At 44.2% G+C, this 15,639-nt stretch overlaps 1 protein-coding gene across 1 annotated transcript; it reads left to right on the top strand.

Moving 5' to 3' along the window:
- The first annotated feature begins 2,626 nt into the window (after positions 1-2,626).
- Positions 2,627-10,654, top strand: LOC144136499 (persulfide dioxygenase ETHE1, mitochondrial-like). Its single transcript, XM_077668866.1, has 7 exons — positions 2,627-2,825; positions 3,569-3,713; positions 5,267-5,452; positions 7,284-7,376; positions 8,053-8,142; positions 8,798-8,914; positions 10,326-10,654. The coding sequence occupies exons 1-7, from the start codon at positions 2,637-2,639 to the stop codon at positions 10,382-10,384; spliced, it is 879 nt and encodes a 292-aa protein (XP_077524992.1). The 5' UTR covers positions 2,627-2,636; the 3' UTR covers positions 10,385-10,654.
- Positions 10,655-15,639: the final 4,985 nt, after the last annotated feature.

Here is a 15,639-nt window from a genome sequence, read left to right as displayed (position 1 = left end):
AAAAAAAAAAATTCCCCTGTGCACCTTGGTTTCGGTGACTGTTAATTCCCTTCACACACACACACACACACACACACACACACACACACACACACACACACACACACACACACACACACACACACACACACACACACACACACACACACACACACACACACACACACACACACACACACACACACACACACACACACACACACACACACACACACACACACACACACACACACACACACACACACACACACACACACACACACACACACACACACACACACACACACACATATATATATAGAAATGGGCTTGGGCAAGGCATGTAATGCGAAGGCAAGATAACCGCTGGTCCTTAAGGGTAACGGAGTGGGTTCCAAGGGAAAGTAAGCGTAGCAGGGGGCGGCAGAAGGTTAGGTGGGCGGATGTGATTAAGAAATTTGCAGGCAAAAGATAGGGTTAATTGGAGAGACATGGGAGAGGCCTTTGCCCTGCAGTGGGTGTAGTAAGGCTGATGATGATGATGATTATATATATATATATATATATATATATATATATATATATATATATATATATATATATATATATATATATATATATATATATATATATATATATATATATATCAATTTTATGGTCCGGATCTATAGGGTCAGTATGGCATACCTACGCCTTACACAAGGGTAAACGTCCGGTGAATTTTTCTTTTCTCTTCCGGTGAAAACCTTCAAAATGATCAAATTGCTGCTTGGAGGGAAAATTAAGAGCAGTTAGAAGTTGGGACATTATACTGCTCATTAGCAAGCCCGCGTTCGTCCTAGCTCCTGAAGATAGGTGCGCAGTTTACCCGTTCTTCTCCATTGCTTGTTTGGGAAACGTTTATATGGAGCTGTAGTTACGAAACAATGGAGTCATTTGACTTTGAAGTACTTGAGGTCGGGAGTCAAGAACGACACCAAGAAACCGTATGTGATGAATTTGGTGGGCGGACAATCAGCTGAGGCCGATATTCTGCCGCGTATATATCGCCGTCATGTCTGACTTGTGTGCCGATAACTGTCAGTCTTACTGATCATCGATGGTAATCTTGTGCCGTAGTAACGGCCTGTAGCGACCCGCGTGGCCAGCGCCCACCAGGCGCCAAAAAGGGTAACGCCAACGCCAGCAGGAGCGCCTCAGAACGTTCTGGAACTTCAGCCTTGGCCAGAAGCTGCCGCCGCTCCCGTCGACACTAACACTAACAACGCTTCAATAAATGCGGTCGCCAGCTCTTAAAGGGTCCCCGAGAGGGTGTTTCAGAATGGCTATAAAATGCTTGCATTATGTAGTGTACAGGCCACCGAGCGTTCATGTCGCGTACTAAAAAGCGACCCGCTTCAACTAGAGTGACTGGAGTTTCCACGCCTCGCGGCGACCAGCGGTGCCGAGCTTTCGCCCGAACCCGCGCGCAGCGCGTGATTGATTGAACAACTTTAATTTCCACCAGAAAAGAAGTTTCTCCCCGCTCCCGGCACGAAGGCCTGGGAGACGGGGAGTTGCGCGTCCGCGGTTAGAGGCTGGCTGGCAGTCGTTGACTGGTAGCGGCCTCTTCCGCCAGATGGTTGGTGTTGCGCTGGAGCTCAGGGTCCGGGCTTCTTAGTGGGGTCTCCCAGGCTTCTCTACTATCAATATTTTTACCCGCCCCGGGAGAATTCGGGCACTGCCAAATTATGTGGTCGAAAGTCCCTCTCGCCCCACACTGTGTGCATCGATCATACGACTTCAGCTCTGGGTACACGTGGTAAGCCCATACCAAGTTCATAAATGTATTGGTTTGTGGCTGCCTCCACGTGGCAGATTCTCTATCGCTTAATTTTGGTCTGTTGGGGGTACCAGCCTACGTCCCAATTTGTAATGGTTAACAATTTCCCCGTAATTTTGCAGGCGCTCCTCTTTCCCCCAGTGCTCGGGGGGCTCTACGGCTACCCGGAAATAGAGAACTTGGGCTAGCTCGTGAGCCGCCTCGTTACCGGGGACGCCGGCCTGTGCGGGTGTCCAAATTAAATGAATTTTCCTATCCAGCGGTTGTTGGCTAAGCATCTTGGCCGCTTCCGTGATGTTGCGCCCGTTACGTCAGTGATTCGCCGTGCCAACTCTTTCAGACGTCATACAGCTACCATGGCTGCGGCCGCTACGGCGGGTGAAGAAGCTACCCCTTCGGGGAATTCCCGCGCACGTCGGCTCGGCAGCCGGCGGATGGGACGAGTGTGTGGGACCGGCGCTGGAGCGCCGACATTTCAGCGTGCAAAAAGTGACGAGAAGAGAGGGAAAGGCGCGAAGGAATGGAACTTCAAATTTTGACTATAGACAACTTAGCTTTCACAAAATGCATGAAAAAAAAATTCTTGATGGAAGTATTTGCGATGCGGCGTCCTTTAAATTCCTTTCCGAACTTAAAGCGTTCAATGGCTTGTCGTTTGCCACTCATTCCAATCGTTCAAACCACGCGCGCTACAGTTGCGCAAACACGCACATCGCGGCAGAAAAGGCTTTTGTCTGACCCTAGTGGCTCCATCTGTGGAACATGCAAACAAGTGCCCCAGCGCCTGTCTTGAAGGCTCTGAAGCACGGTGGAAGTGCTCTGAAGTAAGTCTACGATGTCCTTGAGATACCAGAGTTTACTTGTAGAGAAACTTCGACAGGTAATAGCAGTGTCGCTCACTCTTCGACCGTTGCTCGGTGGACACGCACGCGCAAAAGTGGTCGATTCTTCCGCGAACGCTTGTCGGATTGTCCGGTTCCTCTCGTCTGGCGCCGACATGAAAAGCGAACTCCTGTTCCGGCAGGTGAGATTATAATTCATTATGAATAGCTCTGTTTAACGTTTAGGTGTTTAATATCGCATCGCATGCAATTTGAAGTCCTGCAGTTTGGCTAAGTACCTTGTAAAGGCACGAACACGTATTATGGCGCGCTCGAAAGTAGCTTCCGTGTTTCGGATTCCGTTGCGCGCTGCGTATATCGCAGCTGTTGTCGCGGATGCTACGCGTGGTCGGTAATTGCTGAAAGTAGAAAAGTTACTGCACATAGGCGATATAAACCTGTCATGGGAATATCGTCCCGGCTGCCCTTCGTTCATCTTTCTCCGAAGGCTGTCTTGCTGCTGATAACGTCGTCGTGGGGCGATAAACGCCGAAGATTGAAGAATAAAAACGTGTTTCTATGCTTTTTCTCCAGACGCATACTTTAGCCCGTCATTTGTGTAGTTCTCGGTGAATAACGAAACTAAAAATAAGGAGAATGTGATGGTGTGGACTAATAATTGTTAAAATTTTGTGTGCAAATTAACGTACGGACTTATCAAAAATTATTCGTGTTCATAAAAACCCTGTGGCCTATAAATTCCCACGAATCTGTGTTGCTACTTCAAACGTAGCGTCATAGTAGCAAATCCGGTAATTGTTCTCAAGTACCTCCTTTTCCATGTCTGATGGTCCGGGCGCCTATATTTGGCACACTTAATTGTGCTTCGTTCACGCCGCGTCGTTTAACTTTTTATGGATGCTAATGGTTCCCTGTGTCCTTGTAGCTCTTTGACCAGAAGAGCTGCACGTACAGCTACCTTCTGGCCGACCTGAGCACAAAAGAAGCACTCCTGATCGATCCAGTTTTGGAGCAAGTCGAGAGAGATGCGAAGCTGATCAAGGAGCTTGACCTTCGCCTGGTCTATGCAGGTTTGCTTTTTTGATAAAATCTAAAAGTAAAAAAAAACTTTGGATGGGCTTTGTTAGATATATTGTGCTGGTTCTTTAGTAGTATAGTGCCTCGACGTGTTTAGGAAACATTGTCATGCATGTTGCTTATAATGGAATGACCCAACAGTGTATGAAACTGCATTATTCCATTATGTACGTGCATTAACTCCCTCAGGCTTTCTATGTAAAATGATTGATGGCATGACACTATAGGGTATTTAATGTAATTTCGACAGTGTTAGGCTAGGAACGCCGTTTTAGATCTGCCTTTTATATTCTTCCCTAGGTGTGTCACTTTTTTTCATATCTTGTAATGCTAACGTTCTTTGCGATATCTCAACCTCAAAAACCTAGCATGACAGTTGCAATTACTCATGTTTGCATCAGGTGCTTGTTGCTGGACTACAAAGAATAAAAAATTTCCTTATTGCATGAGTCTTTGAAAATGATTTGGATTGTTTTTATGGGGTTAACGTTCTAAAGTGACTCAGGCTAAGTGGAAGGCTCCGGCCGGATTTTGACCACCTGGGGTTCTTTAACATGCACTGACATATTGTAGTATACACAGGCCTAGCATTTCACCTCCATCGAAATGCGACCGCTGCGGACCGGATCGATCCCGCGTAATTTCCATTTAATAGCCGAGTACCATAACCACTGATCAGCCACCGCGGCGACTGTTTTGAAAAAGAGTATTCTGATACGTGCACTGCACTGCAGACAAGGCTGTACTCTTACAATGAAACTTAGTAACACTCTTCAAACATCAATTGGTCTATCTGAGATATATATTATCTATGCACTAAAGACATAATGACAAAAGTACAGGGCAGATGGTTTGGAGACGAAAGTCTAGAGGCCCATGTGCTGTGTGATTTCAGTGCACATTAAAGAACCCCAGGTGGTCGAAATTTCCGGAGTCCTCCACTACGGCGTCCCTCATAGCCTGAGTCACTTTGGGACGTTAAACCCCCATGAACCAAACCAAACCACATGACAGAGATGCAAAAACTGCTTGTAGTCATTTTAGCTATACTATTCAAACATTTTTATCATTTGGAGATTTGTAGCATATGGTTGGCAGCACTTGAATTTACCTTGGTGGCTTCTGCCTAGCAAAATTGATGTTGATAAGTGCACAGGCATCTGGGAGCTGTAAATTCTACTGCAAGCTGCATTGAGTCAAAGTAATACTGTCAAAAAAGCACATCTAGCTGCTAAACTTTTCCAAATGTTAGAACTACATGGAAGCAAAATTTCCTTGCATCTCTGGCATATGCCATCTGCAGTTTAACGATCAAGGTGTAGTCTGTACTTGTCTTTGCATACAACAAAGTGCATGTTTCTATACTGCACCCTTACAGGGCTCCCACGGTCTGCAAGCTTTTCCTACCAAATGTATACATGTACATGAGAGTTTGGAGCCTTTTTCGTGCTGGTGATCATTGGTCGCTTGCTCTTTAGATCTGACCATGAGACCAGGCCTGCAGATTATCGCTGCTGACACATGCATGTGTTTAAATTCTGTGCAGTGAACACTCATGTCCATGCCGACCACATCACTGGCTCAGGGAAACTGAAAGGAATTCTGGAGGGCTGCCGCAGTGTCATCTCGGCTGCATCCAAGGCGCAGGCTGATGAGCACCTCTATCCGGGCGATGTGTTTGGAGTTGGCTGCATAAAGCTGGAAGCTAGGGCCACTCCTGGCCACACAAATGGTGTGTAAAACCATCCACAGTTATTGTCATCATGTGTGGGTTCAGCGAAAAGATTTAGCACTTCAATAATGGCTTCCATGTCAATCTTTGCATTTTCAGCATTCACTGAAAAAAAAAAAAAAAAACTAGAAGCATTATTTTATTGAGAAGGCCAAAGAGGAGAACTTCGGTAAGCTCCTTATTTAGGGAAAAAGAAAACTAAAGCCAGCCCTTGTGGTAACCAAATTGTGTTAATTAAAGGTCACGGGATGATGTTGCTGTGTGGCTGCTACGGAAACCTTTCTTCATTCTTTGATTTTGTTATGATAGGTGTCTGCCAGAATAGCTCTACTTTTGCATGTGCAAAGGGTAAGAAGACAAATAAAAACCAATGGTCCAACAGTGTTGCTTATCGGGATGTCAGAGAGCTTGTGTGACCAGCAAAATAAAAGTGAGAATTCTCACTGTTCACAGATTTCGGTGTGTGGTCATGTTCTGAAACAAGATTAACCCTTTAATGCCTATATAATGAAAGACTCAAAGAAAAAAAACTCATTACCTTTGTATTATGCCAGATAATATACCCACATTCATAAGCCCAATATAAAAAGATTTGTTAGCGCCGTACGAACTTCAGAGGTCAATATGTCGCGAATTTGAAACAATAATCGTTCGGTCCATTTTTTGAAGCTAGTCCAAGCTGTGTGAAAGACCACATTGAAGGCCTCAAACCAACTCAAAAACCCAGTGACATTGGACAGTTTCTTATCCAACAGATGCCATCCTATTTTCCCCACAACAGCTGTCAGGAAATGAGAAATGAGGAGTTGTTGAATGCTGGTTCGAAACTGCACATTCACATCCCCTTTTTCTTTACGCAGCTTTCTTACAGCAACACCAAACATTTTGATAAGAAAGCACTGGCTATTGAAAACACGTCGACATCAAACTTTATATGCAAGGTCCATGTAATTATGAGCCAAACAGCATGTCGCAAATTCGCTACACTGGGTGTTAAAGGGTTAAATGAACAACAACCAAGGTAGACGTCTGTAATGAGCTTTAAACCAAGAATACGATATTGTGTACATCTTGGTCCAGCCGCATTGCTCGGATTCTCGGACAGTAAATTATGTACTTAATTTTGGTCAACTGCTTTTGAACTGTTGTGTGCACACAGTCACCAGTAGTGTGTGACTTTATTCGTCTGGATCGAATGCATTCATCACACATTGATGGACATAGGGCGATGGCATCACTGGCACTGTACTTTCTTTGGCACCTTTGTTTGCAATTTCTCAGATTCAGATGTGTCAGTTAACAGTTATTTTGAGTTGTGTGATAGGACACTGATGTTTTCCACACCAGGGGGCATCGAGTATTAACAGTCTAAAGAGGGTGAATTCTAAAAACCCATTTTTCCAAACAATCATTACACATCTGTGACTGCATCCTTAGTGAATTAACTCTTTACACCTACATTTGATGGCTGTGGAATACATTAATCTTTTGAGAATTATTTTCCCTGTGGTAAATGTTGTGGTTGAGTGAGAAAACGAACACGTGTTAATGACATCCTAGAAGAAATCAAGAGGAAGAAATGGGCCTGGGCAAGACACGTAATGCGAAGGCAAGATAACCGCTGGTCCTTAAGGGTAACGGAGTGGATTCCAAGAGAAGGCAAATGTAGCAGGGGGCGGCAGAAGGTGATGAGATTAGGAAGTCTGCAGGCATAGGGTGGGCGCAGCTGGCAAAGGACAAGGTTAACAGGAGAAACAGGGTAGAGGCCTTTGCCCTGCAGTGGGTGTAGTCAGGCTGCTGCTGATGATGATGATGAAATGTCTGTTTCTAGGCTGCATGACGTATGTGTGGCATGACCAAAGGAAGGCCTTTACAGGCGATGCATTGCTTATTCGTGGTTGTGGACGGACTGACTTTCAAGAAGGTATGCGACTAAATAATTTTCTTTTGAATATAGTTTACACTGGCGTTACATGCTTTAATTATGTACTACCACTCCTGTGGGTTCAGCATTTCAGTGCTGCTGTATTGCAAACAAGTGTGCAGGCAGTACTCAAGATTTGTGCTGCCAAAACAAGGACTTCTTACAAGCTTTGAACTGTCCAAATTGCAAATGGAAAGTGGTGACTGACCAAATCAAAATTACGGCAGCAGCTCTTCATATTTCACGTAAAGTGTTTGGTACTTGCTTGAAAAACTTGACTCAGAATGGTTTTCAGTGTTGTACATGTGAGTAGATTCAATAATACTTCCCGTATATACATTCATGGTTTCGTTTGCTTTTGGTATTTCTAGCTACTTGCTTTTGGTATTTCTAGCTACTTGTCTCAAATTAAGACCACGAGGCCCTGTGTACTAAACCAGTTACCCCCGGCAACAGCATGTGTATGAGCGCCACTGCAGTGAATGAAAACAGTTGGCAATGCTGTTATTGAGTAGTGTCGCATCTGTACATAAATGGTACATAAATATAGAATATGTCAGGAGCATGAATAGCATGATTATGCAGTGTTTATTGACTGGCAAACATTTGGAGATTGTGTGGTGTGGCTTGAATTGTTGGAGTGGCAAACGGGTTCAGAGCTTGCTCATCTCTGCAGGGAATTCAGAGCGCCTGTATGACTCTGTGCACTCTCAGATACTCAGCTTGCCAGATGACTACAATCTGTATCCAGCACATGACTACAAAGGTAAGCAAGCACGTTTTCCTTCAAGCTTAACTTGGCCCAAGCTTATAATTTAAAAAGCCAGCTTAGAAGGCTCTGTACCTGCTATTTTCTGCTGTTGCCTGTTGGCTCGAAGCAGCTTTTTTGCCTTTGGAAAGTTTTCAGTTTATTCTTTTGGCTGTGCCTGCAAACTATGTCTCTTCTTTCAATTTTCCGCTGAGAGTACTGCTTGAAAAAATACAATGGTAGCTCTGTCCAAAAGTATACAAAAGCAACATTGTGTGCTATCGGACCTAACATGTTACAGAGTACTGAGGCCTCATGAGGCTTTGCAACACACCTTTTGCATCGGCTACCTAGGTGGGATGTTTACAGTCATGCATGTATCACTGGGAATAAAATGAATGAAAAAAAGATCCACAGGTCTGTATTAACGATGCACAGGGGATCACCTTGTGATGTGTGCCTATTTGAAAAAGCAGTGCATCAGTTGAGCGATAGCTTCCCTTAAAGATGTTGGGAACAGCTTCATTCTTACTTGTTTGCAATTTCAGAATGTTTTGTTCTCTGCTTACAGCTTGCTATTAATGGGTGCTTTGTCTATCTCTCCACTTGGAGGTGCATTATTTTACTGTAGTGTTGCCATATGCTGTCAATCGGGCTGCCTGTTCACTTGCAGGTCAGACTGCCACTACAGTGGGAGAGGAGCTCAAGTACAATCCTCGCTTGACAAAATCAAAGGCAGAGTTTGTGGATATAATGAACAATCTCAACCTCAGTTATCCCAAGATGATAGGTATGACTGCCTCCCCATCTTATCCAGAGTTTGTCATCTGCTTCAACAAGACCCTGGGGGCTTGCACTGAATTCCATATGCCAACTGTTTAAGCTTGAAAGTGTACAAATGTACACCTTCAGACAGTTCAGCTTCAGTAAAGGCAGGACAGCATGCTACTGCTTGCAGGGCAACATTATACTGCTAGCCCAATTTGCTACCCTGCGAAGCAACCCGAGACAGCACTCTAATGATGTAGAAAATGTTAACATGGCCTGTATTACCTGCCTTGCACACGAAAGGTTATACAGGTGACACCAGATGTTCTTGGACCGTGTTAATGTATATTGGGGCATGCCAGGAAATGAACTGGCATCTGCAGCTGTTGCAAACATGCAGGGCGTGCAACATGCGAATTAACTTTTTTTAACTGCGGGAACCCAGGCAATTTGACAGCGCCGTGTGTAAAACTTTTTTCACCCATAAATTTAAACAAACTGCTTTACTGCAGTCTGTAATAGTATAGCTAGTACAGCTCTTTTTTAATGACATAACAAATAAAAACAGGACATGGATTGCTTACAAAGAAAAAAAATCTGATTGGCAAAATTTGTTCAACTCTCACTAAAATTCACACTAATATTAGATATGTTCAGTCATAAGGGAAAGGAGTAAAAATTCTATAATATTCGTTTTACGTATTTCTATGTCAGAAACAAGTTTCCAAAGTTACAGAACTATTTATGCTAAACAGTCTGTTCAGTAAAAGAAAAAACTACTCATGCCAAGCACTTTAACTCCGCAGAGTAGTGCCAATGTCGACACCAGACAGTCTTCTCCCAACTCGATTCACTACATTTCTGGTGGCACGTAGTTGTTCATAATATGCCTGGTACATTCAGAGAGGCTCTGAAAGCAGCAAATCTCTTCAGGAACGGAGAAAATGAAAATTAGACTGGTCTGTTGATAGCCTGAGCTAGGCGGAGCAGCCATCTCTGCGTGAACTAAAATCAGATGAATGGACATCATCTTTTTAAATAAAGCTGTCGTCTGCATCTATAAAGTCTTGTGTCGATGCTGCAGAATGACGAGAACTCTGCCGTTGCTGAGCAAAATTGGTGCGAGACAAGGATGCCACCTTGGATGCTATGCTCGCCGCGGTCAGTTTGCATAGACAGGTTTCGCCGGGTGTTTAAAAATACTCTCATGTGGCTGATAAAGAAACTGAATATGAAAGTAAAGCGTAGTTCTTTTGCAGCATACTGGATGGTGTTACTTATCCAGAAGTGGCTTGGATCGTGCAGAATGGGCCACCTCACGCCATTGTTCAAATTTTACGATTTGAATAGGCCTGGCAAGAAAAGAGTTAATGAGCTGCAAGTGACTGCAAAGCACAAGCCAATTCTAATAGTTACTTTTGTGGCCATTTCAGACAAGGCAGTACCGGCCAATTTGGTCTGTGGATTTCACGAGTTCGCCGACAGTTCTTGAACATGGCTACTGAGCACACCAATTGCAGCACCCTCCGAAAACAAGCTTTTGGAACAGTGGGAACTAGTTTCCTTTGTTCACAGCACCAACCATGAGCTAGCATACTTTGCTGGCCGCACAGAATTTAAGGACTGTCTGCAACATTCCTATCCAATTACAATTTGTTCTTCCGCCAACAATGACATTTGTGCATATCCTATTCAGGTGAAAGCTGCACCTGCAGACGAGATGCTATACCAAAAAGTTGCAATAAAAATATTCTGCCCAACAGTGTTGTGTGAAAATTTTCTTAGTCTAGCATTATTCTGACTGCACGCCACTGCTTACCAAAGGGGGTAGGAAAGCCATACCCCCTTCAGGTCCACATTGTGGACACGACCTAAGCCTCCTTATATTTTCGCACACAAGGCAAATTTCCACCTTTGAACACCGAGTCTGACCATTTTGACCCTTCTTGTCAAGTCTGTGGCGCCATCTCTTGCAGCTAGAGCAAAATGCGTTTGTAAAAAAAAAAATATATGCATCAGGTCGTTTTTTGGCTGGACGAGTAAATAGCTTTTCTTTTCGCATTCTATCTTTACAAATGATCGTGAATGATACAATTTAGGGCTCGGAATGTTTCGATAGGTTAATGTAGAAACGGCACACCAATCGTCATAGACGAAGAAAAAGCGCTGCGGTGGGCGTTCAAAGTGGTGCGTCCACAAATGTGGACATGGCGCCTTAATGCCGAAAATATCAGTGGCGTTTTCTCCCCACAACGCGTCATTTTTTTGTGGACGTATGGTACCAAATGGGCTTACTGCTAACGGGTGTTGAAAGCTATGCTTGTACAAAGAGACCGTTGGGCGACTCCAGCACTGAAGCGTTTTTCATGAAAATAGCTCATGGAGAAGCACCTCCAAAGAAGTGCGGCTGACCGAGCAATGAAGACCCACAGACGGTCACAAAGAACCGTCACTTAGCTGAGCCGCTGCCGACAAACACAGCGTGCTATGGACCAGTCAGGGAGGCCTAGGAGGGTCTTAGGCCCCCTACCAATATTCAAAAAAGGATCAGAGACCACCTGTGCTAGATTGTAGAACGCATTAATTTGAAGGAAGCAACAATTTTCAGTGGCGGTCAGTACATTTTTTTCTATCGTTTTGAAAATTTCGCTGCGGTTTTCAGCAATCATTACATTTTGTATGAAACCCGAGACGGAGAAATATAAAAATTGGCAGCACTACACAAGGGGGGATGAAAAAGAGGAACCCGTGCCCTCGCACCATGGTCAGTTCAGAGCTGGCCGCTCAGCTCCATGGCTGCAAAACAACAATCAGCACATTGGTAGAGCAAGGGGACAGTTTGTTTCAGGTCTCCGACATAAACTGAGCAAACAATGACCTTGAAAAATTATTTCTCATTTTTGCAAAAGCCATGTGCAAGTAAAACAGGCCTCAAGATGCTGTCTCTCCCTTTCCACCTGTGCTCAGATCACTCGAGATCCTTTTGGTGGAACCGGACTTGAAGCATTACTTTATGATGGAAGCAACCATCGACCCCAACTTCTGACGTGAAGGTTCCACATCCAAAAGCCACATTCGGTGCTCGAAATACCGAATTTTCCTCTGCCTGTCATCACAGAACGACTGCTTTTATCTGTTTTATAAGTCATGAACTACAGAATAATTGCGAATAATGGCGAAGCGCTGCCGCCGACAGCCGGCGTGACTGGGCGACACCAGGCACATGCGCAGAAAGAGCAGCCGGCTTCGTTCTTTGCGCATGCGCCCTTGCCGCTGATTGTCCCCGGCTGTCGGCAGCAGCTCTTCACAAAGCGTGGCAGTCACGCACTCCCAGTTTTCCTCTGAGTGTGAAACAGCCTACTTGAATGGATGTACTAATCAAAGCTGCACAAGCAGATTAAAATCTGAAAAACTATGACTGTGCTTGAACAAGATCCACATGGACGCTGTCAGCATAGCACAAAGATGCTTAGCCACGCGATTAGCAGGTTGATTGTTAGAATGGAGCAGTCATGATAGCAATCATGATTGCATACTTCGTAGCTCGAAATTTGCTGAAAAGTGTACCAGAACATACGGCCCACTTCCTGCAACCCTCTGCTGGAACCAGCAGCTACTGGTTTCAGCTACTGGTTCCATCACCTACTGGTTCCAGTAGCTGCTGGGAATGTGCTAATAAACCAGCACTGCTGGAACCAGTAGAAAACCAGCAGGAAACCAGCAGGAAATTTTCACCTGGATTCCCACAGCTAAACATTTATTCATGTCTAACGATCAGTTAGAAAAGGCAAGCAAATGTAGTAGTGTTTACGTTCATGTATCAGGTTTAAGGCGCTATGTCCACAAATGTGGATGTGAATAAAATGCTTAAATATCAATATTTTCGCGTAATTTTTTGCACATCACTTCTCCTTAGTCTACTGATCATTTATGCAAAAGATTTTTTTCTTTCATGAGATTTAATTGGCACCTGAAGGGGATATTTAGAAGACCCAACATTTGCTCACTGCTTAAGCCAATCAAATAGACAAGCAATCAAACCTAACCTGCGGTACCAGCAGCTGCACAGGACTTTCCCTGGAGTAGATGGCAGCACTGTTGTACTATTTTCAGCTGTGCTGTCCAATGGTAACGCCATTCAACAAATGGGCTTGGAAAAGGTTACTTTGACGGAGTAGGTGGTAAAAGACAGCTTTTACAGCAACTTTTGTGTTCTGTACACTAATAAGTCTACAAGTGTTCCTTTAATGTGAACAGCCCACAGCACATATTGCATCAATAAACCTTACATTGTCCACACGGACAAAAAAGAAAGCTCACTTAGTAGTTGCATAAAGATGCTGAAGTGCTCCACACTATCCGTATTTTCATGAATGCGACATTAGCACATCGTTCCTGGCATATGTATAGCACTCATACACGACAATCTGCCAGATGGGGTCAACAAGGACAATTTGAGGTTAATCCTTGTCAAGCTAGCCCGACAGAGAATGAACGTCAACCCCTTCTGGCAGGTTAGTGCGACGTGCCCTCCTAGAACACAGTCCTGTTCACACATGCTATATGTATATCAGAAATTAGATATGATCCACTACTGTCGCATTCATGAAAACACAGTTACCAACACAAAACTGCTTTACACAGAACTCTACTCTGCCTCAAAAATAAGTATTGTGGTATGTTATATTTCATGATGTGCGGTTGACACGCAGAGCTGCACATGAACTACAAGAGCTGCCGTAGGAGAGGACTTCGATTCAATCACCTTGGGGTCTTGACATGTGTCGACATCGCAGAGCACATGGTTGATTTGGCATTTCGCTTCTATCAAAATGCAGCCTTTTACCACGAACTAGGCCCTTCTCCCATCACCAATTTCTTTCCCGCCACATTAAAGCAATAGCATTAAAGTTGTCACACCAAAACCACGCAGACGGAGCCGAAACTCGCTGATTGGCCAAGAGAGATCACGCGACCGTGCGATGTCATCACAACCTGACCACCAGGTTGCGAGCAACCTAGTTCCTAGGCGACCATGACAGAAAATTGAAATAAAAATCTGAAAAGAATGCGATATATACAAATGTCAGTGTAGCCACAGCATAGTGGATACCTGCCACTGCAGCTAGCAGCAGCAAAGCGCAGTAGTATTAGTGTAATGCCAGCACTTCCACTCGCTTGGAAAATGAAGTGATTGCATCACACCTGTACGGGACATGCAAGCTTGGTACCAATGCAGCCAGTAGTACTCTAACCACATAACAGGTTTGCAGTCTTAAAACAATTATCAGGTCAAAAAGCCAAATTTAGGTAGCAAAAATAGCAGTTTTGGAATGTCTCCATGAAGCAGTATGACCAATGTATTTTTAAACTCGACAGTTAATTTCTACTGTCTTTTGTGGAGATATACCATAATGTTTGCAACAACTGCAAATCATGAAAACTAAATATTTAAAGGAGTAAGCACACAAAGTTCTTACTTGCATATTTTCTCCTTTCAATTGATGCATTAGATATTAGTAGGTGGTTTGGTTTGGCTTATGGGGTTTAATGTCCCAAAGCAACTCAGGCTATGCGGAATGGAATAGTGGAGGGCCCCGGCTAATTTCGACCGCATGGAATTTCTTAATGTGCACCAACATCGCACAGTACATGAGCCTCTACCGTTCCTCCTCCATCGAAATGCGACCGCCACGGCCAGAATCAAAACCGCATCTTTTGGCTCAGCAGCTGAGCACCATAACCACTTCGCCACTGCAGCGGCTATTAGTACACATAGATCACTCAGTGATTTCCTACAACCACTAAAAATCTATAGTTGAAATTCTTCATGCCGTTTCGGTTTCAATTGAACGATGGCTGTGATGTGCAAGAAGTGTTTGCCACACGAGCCATTACAAACATGATATAATCGCTGATACATAGCTTTGATTCACTACAACGCTTAAGCTAGCCTGCTTCAAGAGCTGCAATGGCAACAAAGTGGCGGCAATTATAATGCAGTTTTTTCATGCCTCATGTGACCCAAACTTTCTGTACGTCACTGCCGTCATTCAGTTGTTAAAAGTGAAACAGCATCAAGAAAAATTCATTAGAAAATATTTACCAAATATCAAGTGGCTATTTATGTACAACCTTTGTCCTTAAAGTTTCGAGACTTTTCTTTTTTAGAAATTATTCCCCCCAAAAATGTTGGTGTGTATGTGTAGCGCCATCTTTCTGGGATAACATGAGCTATTTATGTTAATTGCTGTGGCAGCCGCTAGATGGCACTACATGTAGAAAAAAAAAATACGTTGCCACTAGTTATTTGCGCTTTCTACTGTGAGTGAATGTGGAGACATGGACATCCACCTCGAACAGCGTGTAAACATAAAATTCAGTGTGAAGCTTGGCAACACAGCCACACAGACGTATGAGCTCCTTCATGGCGCTTATGGCAACAAGACATTATCGCGGGGCGCGAGTTTTCGAGTGGCACAAAAGGTTTGTTTCGGGGAGAACGTCGGTGGAAGGGCGCAGGGGCGCCCTTCAACCTCACGGAATGAAAACGTGGCTCAGATCAGGGAAATCGTACAGCAAGACCGCACCATTACAGTCCACATGCTATCTGATACTCTCGACATTAGTAACATGCCGGCAAATTTTGCGTGAGAACTTGAGGAAACGAAAGCTGAATGCCAGACTTGTGCCGCCCTCCCTCACAGGGGACCAGGACACGCAGGCATCAGTGAGCGCTGATTTGCT

The sequence above is a fragment of the Amblyomma americanum genome, chromosome 6 (genome assembly GCF_052857255.1).
Source record: "Amblyomma americanum isolate KBUSLIRL-KWMA chromosome 6, ASM5285725v1, whole genome shotgun sequence".
In the NCBI taxonomy this organism is placed as follows: Eukaryota; Metazoa; Arthropoda; class Arachnida; order Ixodida; family Ixodidae; genus Amblyomma; species Amblyomma americanum.
This window is presented reverse-complemented; position numbering and strand designations above follow the sequence as displayed.